Consider the following 11803-nt stretch of genomic DNA (forward strand, 5'->3'; position numbering starts at 1 on the left):
TTTTCCCATGAAACTTGGTCGCTGCATTAATTAAACATTCATGCTGACGTCAAGCAGAAAATTTATGCGGCACTTTGGAGATGGGGGAACTGAGAGGGGAATATCAGCGGACAGTTCACGCTAAAAGGCGCATAAAAACAAGGCCGAGGCCGTCGCTCTAATTAGCATAGGTTAGGGTACAAAGCCGGTCCTTAAAAAAAGAAGAGAAACCCATAAAGGTGCACTTGCCACTGCACTTGTTCTTTGGACAGTCAGGTTCACTAAAAAAAAAACAGACAAAGGGCCGGCGAACGGCGGCGATAATAAAAAATCAAATTGCCCCAAGAGCAGAGACCCAAGATGAGATGAACACTATTATCTCGGTAGTGAAACTGGGTCCGGAATAATGACACGATCGGTTCTGCTCCTGCTCCTGCTGAGATTTTGCTCTTTTAACTGGAATTCTGGGGTGCACTATATACCCTTTACCTTACAGGGTTTGCTGGAATAATAGAGACATCTTAATATTCATATTAAAATATAAAAATTTAAGCAAAAATTTAAAAAATGGTGAAATATTTTTTTTTCATTTCATTTAAAACATTATTTATAAGGGTAGTTTTTATTAAAGAACTTGTTCTATCTTGGCTAGTTTAAATATCTTTCTTGAAAAATAATATATTGCTTATGAAATCAAAAAGGTAGTTATATGGGTATTCCCAGTCGAAAGATATAATATTTAATTTTTATAGATTATATTTTAAGTACTATCATATGGACAATTATTATTCAAAATCTAAATCTTGCTCTTGTCTGTTTTAAATAACTTTCTTCAAAAATACTATATTGCTGATGACATTAAAAAGTTAGGTATATGGGTATCTCCCAGTCGAAAAACGACAACCCAAAATATGGCTTGACTTTAGTTCCCTCCTCCATTTTTTTGCGTGTTGTGTAAACGGCAAGATAATCATAAAACATAGCATTGCTCAAATAATTGTACTTCATAAGAGACATAACCGAGAGATGGAGAAAGGGGAGTGGAGGTGGGTCGGGTGGTATGAGACCGAGCCAAGTTATAGTCAGTTTTCCCATGATTGTTCTGCTGCCTGGGTAATTATGGGTCACTTTTTTACGGAATCTCTCTCTATCTCTCTCCTTTCATTCCGCAATTATCATACTTACCTGCAACTATGTGCCAGCCAAAGCTAAAGGCATAAAGCCGGAATCAAGAGAGACGGAAAAAAGAATTAATGATGCTTTCAACATTTCACTAGACAAAAGAAACAGCCTGGGCCCGAACTTGGGAGCTTGAGTGCCTGAGTGCAGGTAGCGGTGCTTGCTTTTGGCCAACAACCCATACCCCATACCCATACCCACAGCCATTCTGGCCAAAAAGTACAGCTACGAGAACGGATGAAACGAAGGAAATCTCATCATCATTACGATGATTATGCCGATGAAAGCCTCGATTTCAATCAAGAGTTCAAGAATCAGAGCGGCAACCGGTAGCAACTTGGAAATCAGCAGGGAACGAAGACCCATTAGCCCTAAAAGCTTTTGGGGCCCCCGGAAACCCATTGAGAATTGCTAAAATGTAACTGCTGGTCAGTTGATTGCTATAATTCCGCTCAAATTGAGTGGAGAAAACAGAAAACACCCGATAAAGCTAACAAACCGATCGACAATGGGCGTAATTAGTTCTAATTTATTTATGGCTCAATTAGGCAAAGGGCGTCGAGTTGGCAGCTTGATGATATAAGCCTTTTTTGCTTGATGATATAACAGCTTGAGGTAGCCGCAGGCCTGTTATCTAATCTGATCTACATGGGACTACATCTGGTCATGAATGTTTCAACGGAAGAACAGTCATGGCAGGCAAAAAAAAAAGATTCTAATTTTTGGGTTCCAGAATGTGAACAATAACTCGTGCTAAGAACCGTTGCGCAATCATGCAATAGATTTATTGTTGGGTTTTTCTAGTTAAGATGATTTAAGAGATTGTAAAATATTTAATTTACAGCAGGTAATTTAATTTAAAATTATAAATATTTTTGAATATTCGTAACTGTCTTGTTGGCATTTTTTTTAATATTATTATTTCATATCTTAGATCTGTTTTTGATTTATCAACTTAAGAATTCGAATTAACAACATCCAAGACAATAATGAGCTGTGAAAGTCTATCGTATCTTATCAAAGTTTTTTTGGAATTTATCACACCAATTTGTTGTTGATTTTCATAGTTGCTATGACTAGGCAGCTAGGAAGCCAATTACTGGGCTTCCACATCAATCAATTTAGGTCATATTCAATCAAGGTGCCGTCACGAAGTGCATTGGAATTTTCCATCTTCAGAATGCGCAGCTAAAATTGACTTTATTGCGTTTCGAACTGGAAAAGCACGTAGATCGCCATCGACCCCCATCCATCCCCTTTTTCAGGCCCCATTGGGTTGTCAATTTTATTCATGGAGCTAATTAAAAATGGCACATTAATGCAATTGCTGCCCAACCTTTTCTAGACGCGTTGCCATCTAAGTACACACACACAACTTTTATATTTGCTTATAAAGGTGGGTCATTATGAATATCGCAAACATATGGCATAAGTAAGTATACCATTTTACTTAGTGGACATTTTAGGATATAGTATGATATATCAAACAAGTTGTAGTAGCTAATGGGATTTTAATTGTCAAGTATCATACTTATCTTCACCATCTTTGATATTTCTCACTTTTAATTCTTAAAAATTATTGGGCCACACATACATATATCCTAAATTTATTAGTTGGATCTATAAAAATTCCATTTCATATAATACTTTTAAATAGTAAACGTTGTCATAAATTCTTTTTAACTCATTTTTAAATGGATAGCTTAAAAAATAGGGTTCCTATTTGCCAGTAAAATATTGCCTAGAATTATGCATAGGTTTTCACTATATCGACCCACCCTAATCTACCCAAGTATATACCTTGTTTATTTGTATGTGAATATTCGTATTTATATGCAGAAACCAAGTGAAGACAAAACGATTCGCAGGCGACTGTAAAAGTTCGAGGCCCCAAAGAAATTGGCACGAGCTGAGCACACGTCCCGAGTTGGGAGTTGGAGTTGGGAATGGAGTCGGAGGAGATTGGGTCTTGGGATGGGTATGGGGATGGGGGCATAGCCCGAGATCTGGTTGGGTTGGGGTACAGTTTCTGGCTCAGCATTTTACGAGCACACATATGGCGAATCCGAATCCGCAGCCAAGAATCGCGAGTGGCGGAATTGCGAAGGGGAACCCGTTTTGTGGGCTGTTTTGGGGGCGCGTAGGCGCTCGACACACGCCCAGTTGGAAGTTGGATGCTGGATGCTGGATGCTGGAAGAGCGCGTGTGCAACGTGCCAACATCTGGAGACGGATCCAGTTTGTAGACACATCCACAGCTACAGTCCCAGAACACAGAACCCACAACACAGGCAAAATCTATAGCTAAAGCTCTGCACAGTAGCCACGGGCCAGGTTGGATTGGGATCGGACCTGGGCGCAAGATAATCGATGTATACTAATTATTTGCTTTGGCTGCAACTGTTTGTCATGCTCCGCTCAGTGGCTGTACATCTGTGCATCAGAGCCGAGTGCCGAAGTGCCGCAGAGCCGCAGTGCCGGTACAGCAAAAACAAAAAGCCCCATCTGAAAGGCCCCACAACTTCGTCCGATCCGTCCGACGGTAGCCAACACCCCAAAGAAAACAGCGAGAGCGGACCCAATGGATCCACACTGAAAGAAATATAATACATGGTCTAATCTGATAGAAAAAGGGTTATATAGTTTCTAAGGTGTTCCTATTACATACTTTAAAATATAATATATATGGTCTCATCTAGCAGACAAATATATATATGGTTTCTAAGGTGTTCCCATTACATACTTAAAAAGATCTGCATCGCAAAAATGAAACTAAGTCTGTTTAATTTACTTTATGTTCATTCCTCTTTTAAAGACAACTGACAAATGATTCCCATTTAAATGACAATTAGCCTTGTTCTCGATTTTTAATCGTATAAAACTACATGTGTCTTTGAAAGTGTTCATGCACGATGCAAATAAATCGTTTGAAGGCGAATTGAGAACAAGGTTGTCTATGCTGCAAGCTTGTTAAACCGGTGAATGTTGTCCTACAATGTATTATTCAAATATTTATTATTCAGATATTCATTGGATGTCATTTTGTAAGCAATCAAAAAAAATTTATAGAAAGTTTACTAGATAGATAGAAAGTTTACTTACAGGATTACCTAGGTAAGTTAATCTTTACTAATTTTATTTATAGGGAACTTCTAGGAATTTCTTGGACTCCTTAAACAGAACAATAAAGTTTCTTTCTAGAAGAATTCCAAATTTTGAATAGAGATCAATATATTTTTTAATCTTACAGTGGGAAAAAGATGACCAAGAAATGATATCTTATCTGAAAAGCCTTGAATCCGACTAAATCACAGTTGGATGGTTCTAAATTGAAATTTCTTACAGTGTACGAACTCGGACAGACGCACAGATATGAGTTCTCCAGTGCCACTGCCCCTGTGCGAGTTGAGGCTGAGCAAATATATCGCCGTCAGCTAAAATAATGGTCATCGACAGCAGCAGCAGCAGCAACAGGAGTTGTTGTCTTGGGCAAGGTTGCGGATGATTTTGAGTTTTGGAATGGGAATGGTTCTGGGTTTCGGTATGGATATTGGTATAGGGTATAGCCACAGGTGTGGGGCGAGCAGGGGGACAGACAACTCTGCACGGTAGTCAAGTTTAGACACCTTAAGTACACAGGAAAGCGTCATTTATGCGCTCGTTTTCAAAAACGACAAGCACTAGGCGTGGCAAAAAGGGGGCCCTTCGAAGGAAAAGGGGGTTTCCCGGGGGGCCTGGGGATGCTGCCCCATGTTGGCTGCGCGATTAATTACACGGCCTGCAGATCAGTTTAAAGCCCAGCCAAATTATAGATATCCGCAGCTGCAACAGATTGCTGCCGTTGCACTGCAACAAGGTCAAATCCGACTAGCCGGCTGGAGTGACTAATGCTGCATGTTGCTCATTGCATGTTGCATGTTGCTCTGCCACAGATCGATTTCAATCAACACTCCCCCCGGCGGGCAGCACCAGCAGCTTTTGCCTTTCAAACACAAACAACAAAAAGTACAGTCCACAAAGATCAACAACAACAGCGACGGCGGCAGCAGCAACATCTCCAGCAGCAACAGCAACAGCAACATCAGCACGGCAGCAACATCAGCGGGGCAGAGCGAGAGGGGGCGATGTACGTCAAGTTTTCGTTTGGCTTTGGCCAGCTTTTTGATTTGGCCGAGACGTGTGGCAAGCCCAGGTCTCAAAACTGGTTTGTGATTTCAGATTTGGGAGCTGCAAAAAAAAATAAAAAAGTTCAACAACTGCCTGGCGAGCAGCGCTGCTGCAGATGTTGTTGATCTCGTGCTGTTGTTGCTGCTGCTGCCGTGTTGTTGCTGCTGCGGTGCTGTTGCTGCGGTGTTGTTGCTGCTGCTGCTGCTGTGTTGTTGCTCTCGACTCAATGCAAAGACAAGTAGCCGAGAGACAACGACAAACGAGCGAACGTTGCGTAAATTACACGAAAGAATAAGAGAAACACGAAGCTTAAAAAATCACTAAACAACGGCAACAAATGGGAAAGCACACTGAAAAAAATACCAACAAAATTAGGCATTAATAATTTTAAAGTTTTCTAAACGTTTTTGAAGTTGTACCAAAATATTAAATCAATCAAACCAAAAACCAACCAAATATATTATATATTTAAAAATAGACGACAAGTTGCAACTAAATTTTCTTGAGATTTACATTTTAAGAAAGCATTTAAAATTTTAAAAATGTATTTAAAAATGTTATGTAATGTTAGTTTTTCAGTTCCAAATAATTTCGATTTATTTTAATTTAAAAAAAAATTTTTTTTTATTTAAATGGAAATGTCTATTTGAAGAGGTCTCTGATATTGGCAAGCCTTTTCCTCTCTGCAGGAATAAAAAAGCCACTAAATAACATCAGCAAAAAGTAAAAATAAAACACTGTAACAAGCGAAACCCACAAGTCAATATTCTTTTACGATCGACTGTAGTCGACCTCAATTAATAAATGGCCAAGTTTGCCGACATCTCGCTTACTCTTTTTCATTCGCCCCGTCTCTGTCTCTAAATGGTTTTCCCTCTCTTTCTCTTGACTATGCTTTTTCTAACACTCTTGTGTGGATTCCATTTGCCATAAAGTGCGTAAATTTTGTAGGAAAGTGGGTCAGACACACACCGAATTTCGAATTTCGGTTCATCGAACACACAAAAAAGCCCCTCGATCACCACCCCTTCCATCTCCTTTTTTTTTTTCAACCATCACAAGTGACGCAGTGTATCGCAAATACGCCACCGATCGAGTGTAGGGTATTACGGATTTTGGGTACTCCCTGCCGCGGGGAGTTTATTTGAACTGTGTCGCAACGTTTGCAACTGCGGTTAATGCAACCGATAGATAAGATAGCGAAACTCTGATGTCCCAGCGGGTTCTTGACCTCATTCAATGTTCCCCTTTTGTAATATTCAAATTGTACGTCGTAATAATGATGTAGTAATAAAGATAAATACTTGAGTGGGGGTTTGATAATGAAATAATGCTTTCAGCCCATAGATAACGTAAACAAAAGGAAACAAAAGAACAAGCCATTTTCTATCAATACATGAAGAAAAATCCGTACAACTGGATAAATGGATAATAAGAAAGCTATGATACTTATTTTTTAAAGAATGTTAATATTCTTATATTAATAATATTTTTTTTCTGTCAGATTTGTTTATTAAATATTAATATACACAGTTTTAATAACACAAACAGTTGTAGAGTATCAGCATAACAATAATAATAATACGCAATTGAACAGATGTTGACCTAGTTAAGTAACTTTTCTAGGGAAAATTTAAGAACTATAAATCTTAGAGTTACAAGACCCCTTATATGTAATGTATATGTAATTTCCTACCAAAAAATCCCAGACCAGTTTAATGTTTACCTTGTGATTTGCGTAGGGCATCCACGAATTCGTGGAACTTATTTCTCGACGGTTAAGCAACTTGCTGTTGGTTGGCTTTGTAGGTTTTTAGGCCAAAAACGGGTATTTGGCATTTGCTGTTTTTGGTGTGTGTACGTACGATCTCTCAAAAGCGTAGTACGGGGCCAGTGGGGGTCACTCCCCCGCAACTCTGTCCCGATATCTCTATCTGCGAGATACGAACAACACCACCTACAGATGTTTTTCTTTCGCGATCGTATTCTTTGGGTATTGTTGTGCCTGCTCGCGTATCTGTCGCCCACTTAATTTACTATGCATTCTGATCGTATGTAGTCTCGAGCGCAGTAACAACAGGCCCCCACAATCAGGGAACTTATCGTACTCGTTCTGGGCTCGGTAAAAGTGGCAATGTCTAGACTCCACGGCTTGCTCCACAAACGAAGTTCAAACAACATTCGGGCACGCTTGTTTGCCGATCTCCCCATTTAACGCATATCTGCCCCCTTCCCGATTCCTAGTGTTATGACAAATGAAGTTGTTATTTTGTTTATGTCACGTTTATGGACACACGATCTCTTTCTATTGCCCCCCACTCACGATCACGTTTCGTTTTGATTGCGATTGTGGTTTCTATTTTGTTTCAGCCGATCCGTAAGTGAAAGTATGTGGAACATGACGTAGCTGCTGCTCCCCGCATGTTTGGCTTCTGCGGCGGCTTCTGTGGATCTACAAAGGTCAAAGTGTTTGCCGCCGTATTTGCTCAGCAGCCCACTTGATAAGACCCCCAAAGGCAACCCACGGAGTTTCATTCAATAGAATGATGGATGATATCACTTTTGTTACCTATTATTACCACAGTTCATTTGAATAAAGTTACAGAAAAAATGGTGATGCAGATAAACATATTTTTGAACATTGTTTTAGGGCTAATTACTTATGTATCTAAAGGATAATCAAAGATGTTAAACATCAATATTTTTTTAATACATTCCCTTAGTTCTGATTATTATCAGGTGCATGTATAATAATGCATGGAAATATGAAGTTAAAGACCCTAAAACTTGAAATTTCTAAGAAAATTCTATAAATCTAGGATATAATAATCACATAGGATGAAACGTTTTTGGTTTGGAATAACCCTCTATTGAGTTTTTTTTCGGGTGTAAATATAGACAATCTAATGTAATAATACCACACCCAAAATATCTTAGAAATGATATATTATAAGATATTTAAAAAATATAATGATATAATCTAGGACAATTTAAGAGGTATCTGTTAGTTCCAACTATCTCTTTGTGTAAAAGCAATGAGCTTTAACTGCGTCGCTAGTTACATGTGTACAAATGCTCAAAGACAAAAAGTGGGCGGAGGGGCAATTGGGTGGTACATGCAACGCGACTCTTTGGCGGCGGCATCTTTCAAGTGGCGGCGGCATCCCGGCAATGCCGCAGCTCCAGCTCCCAGCTGGGTATCCAAAGTGCCGGGCCAAAGTGGGGCTCCCATTCCCATAACCTAACCATTCTCGACTCAATCGCAGTGCCGGTGCCAGAGCTTCCGAACTAATTACATTGCAAAATACCTGAAATGTTGCGAACGGCAGGAAATCAGCGAAACGGGAACGCTGCTCAGTTTTCTGGAATGGGTTCTCTGCTCTGGGTTCCTGAGTGGGTTTTAGTGGATCCGGTGATCAGATCGTAGCCCCTGACCGGCCGGAAATATGCATGGCTTGGCCAGAGCTTTTGGCCAGCTCTGTGGCTCCAAATGGGCGCAAAAACAAGCGAAAAATTTGAATGTGCTCTCGTCAGTGTCAGGAATTGGAAGATCCCCACCTCCAATCTGGAATATACATACTATAGATCTCTGGTAAGCCCCTGCCCCTCCAAAAACAAAAAAAGCGTGTGCAGCCGAGCAGAGAGCTCGGAAATTAATTCAGTTGCAGGCCAAGGCGCGTATTTCTGCCGTTGTGTTTGCTTTGTTTCCATTTCGCCACCGTCGCACTCACGGGTCAGTTGGGATCGAATCCCGGGTTCAGATGCCTCCACTATAACCCCTCCGCATGAATATGTCTACTCTACATATATAATAGGCGTGACAAGCGCGTTACGCTCCGCTGACGCCCAAAATAATCAAAGACTTGAGTCGAGACGATGGCGATGACGATCAAGTGATGGAATGAATTGGGGGTGGGGATGACGGGGGCGTACACTGATGGAACATCCTTTAAAAACCCACTAAAATAATATTAAAAATAAACAATATTTAAGAATCTTTAAGAAATCGATTCGATTTTGTTAATATTGTATACTCAATTTATAGTATTGTCTAAAAGAATATAGTTTTTTAAGATCATATTTGTAAGATCTCAAGATCATACTTAATTCGCAATTATAGTTGATAAAGGAGTGTTAATAAAATGTTTTTTTTTGCACTTAATTAATCATTAGTCCCAAAAAAAACATAAAAAATATACTATTTATCCACAAACTTGTGCATTTCTTAGTTTAAAATTCTTTTTAGTGTAGTGGGAGTAATGGGTGTGGGATTTGAGTAGCGGGCTTAGGAGAGGTGGAGGAGCTATGATAATTACACCGTGTCAGACGTGAAATTTCAATTTTTTTCGTTGCTCATTCCCATTTCTTTAATTTTTTGTTGGTCGCTTAACGAGCTCATCTCAAAGGCACTCCGAAAATTGTATCAGAATGTCTTGTGGTATGAGATATAATGAACGATAATGAACTCAGGGCGGTTCAGGTGAACTCCGTAGGTAGAGGTTAACTATGAGCAGAGATACATAGTTCATAGAAGAGGGTGTTGGGAAAACTTGGAATACTTTACATATTTAATTTTTTATCTTTGAGGAAAAACACATTCGAATATTGTTTTAGTTTATTAATCAAATTGATTTTTAATATCTTCGGATGCCTCAAAGCCACCTGTAATGCCAAACTGGAGAAGAATAAACAAGTACGATATAATGGCAGACAGAATGAGGAGGATAAACTCATTGTTAAGATGAAAAAAGCCCAATACTTTCATCTCCAGTCTTTGTGTTTGCAGCTGACTGAGAAAAGTTTCAACCTAGAAAAGTTAATAAGTTTAAAATAGAGATTTTATAGAGGATAAAGTACCTACACTTTTATCCCAACGCTCATCCATATCGCTGCAAACTATTTCCAAGGGCAATCTTTTAGGTTTTTGGGACTCGCTGACCGTATAATCTGCACACATAATGAGCAAAACTAGATTAGCCAACTTTACGGAGGCCATGACCAAGGAAACCAGAGCCACTTCATCGTCGTTCAGATAGTGTAGAATATACTCATATAGCATGAGGCAAATATTTATAAAGTTATAGTAGACATAGAAGAGGATCTGCCATTGCAACATCCTGCGAAAGGAAATGGTGACTTCGTAGAGTTCACTGTAGATGGCGGCACATTCGTCCAACTCATCCGCAAAATCGCAAAGGAGGCGCATCCGGCGATAGTGGGTCATGCGACTTCCTTCCTCTTCCGACTCTATGGGTTCCATCCGCTTCAGCATGGCCATAATATTCGCAGCCATATGTTCGTACAGGATCCCAGAGACCAAAAATCCCAGAAAGCAGGCATCCAGGACGAAAAGCGTACCCAGCCACATGTAGATGCCAACAACTACAGCCATTATCATACCGACGTTTTCAAAGTGTTCGTCTTTCAGCAGAGGTATCACCTCGTGGAAACAACCGCATAAGGTGAAAAAGAGTTTAAGCAAAAAGAAAACCACAAATTTCGGTGGGAACAGCTGCTGCAAACGGGTAGCCGAGCATATTCTTTGGTAAAGGCATAAATATCTATTTAGCACCTCTCGAAATTTGCACTCTTCCTTGGCCTGGATCATAAAGGATATGACTGCCAGAACGGAAACCGAAATGGCCTGAATGAAGGCAAATAGATCCGCATAGCTCTCCAGACGTTTGCCAATAGTGGATCCCGTTAGTAATGGCAATACACCTGTGTAGATTAGAACCACCAAACAGCGCCACACAATACTAAGGATGCGATTTCTGCTACCCTGTTTTGGGGACTTTAGCTGCAGTTTCTCCCTGTCCAAGCTCGAGGAGAGCAGCGAAAGACCCCGAGCAAAACGATATAGCCATAAGAGCAAGAATCGCGACCAGCTCTCCACTCTTTTTCCGGCCATAACCGAGGACCAACTGAACTGAAGCCTGGCTAATGACATGTCCATGTCCTTGCGTCCAGGGGGATTGCGATAAGGTGCCTGTTGATTTTATTAATTGAATGTGTGGATATCGGCAATTGCCATTCACGCTCCACTGAGTGGCTCGCTGACTGATTGGCCCCAAGAACAACAATCGGGACTCGGAACCCAGAACTCGGGAATCGATGATGATGGACAGGCCAGCCCCGAGACCCATAGACATAGCCAGACCCCGACCCATACCCATACCCAGATCCACTTGGGCACTTCGACAGGCCCTGTTCTTGCCCTTCAGGCACACTGGATCGCAACAGATGGTGCTCGAGAAATAAAACCATCATCGGCACAAAAAAAATGGGCGTAAATTGATATTTATGCCCGTGTCAATAGAGTGGCTTTGCCTTGATGGACAGCCGAATTTCTCTTTGGAATTTTGTAATGAGGTGAATGCACGAGTACTCCGGAAAATGTATTCCTATGAAATAACTTACCTAGCGCGTTTGTTCATAGGAAAATAAGTCTTTGAAAAGTACTTGGTAAGTAGAAATGT

The 11803-nt window shown here is 40.4% G+C and overlaps 1 protein-coding gene across 1 annotated transcript; it reads right to left on the minus strand.

The window, feature by feature from the left end:
* Window positions 1–9942: 9942 nt before the first annotated feature.
* Window positions 9943–11280, minus strand: LOC119560315 (gustatory receptor for bitter taste 93a). Its single transcript, XM_037873693.1, has 2 exons — window positions 10186–11280; window positions 9943–10131 (listed from the first exon to the last, which is right to left on the minus strand). The coding sequence occupies exons 1-2, from the start codon at window positions 11278–11280 to the stop codon at window positions 9943–9945; spliced, it is 1284 nt and encodes a 427-aa protein (XP_037729621.1).
* Window positions 11281–11803: the final 523 nt, after the last annotated feature.

The sequence above is a fragment of the Drosophila subpulchrella genome, unplaced genomic scaffold, assembly GCF_014743375.2.
Source record: "Drosophila subpulchrella strain 33 F10 #4 breed RU33 unplaced genomic scaffold, RU_Dsub_v1.1 Primary Assembly Seq354, whole genome shotgun sequence".
NCBI classification, from domain to species: Eukaryota; Metazoa; Arthropoda; class Insecta; order Diptera; family Drosophilidae; genus Drosophila; species Drosophila subpulchrella.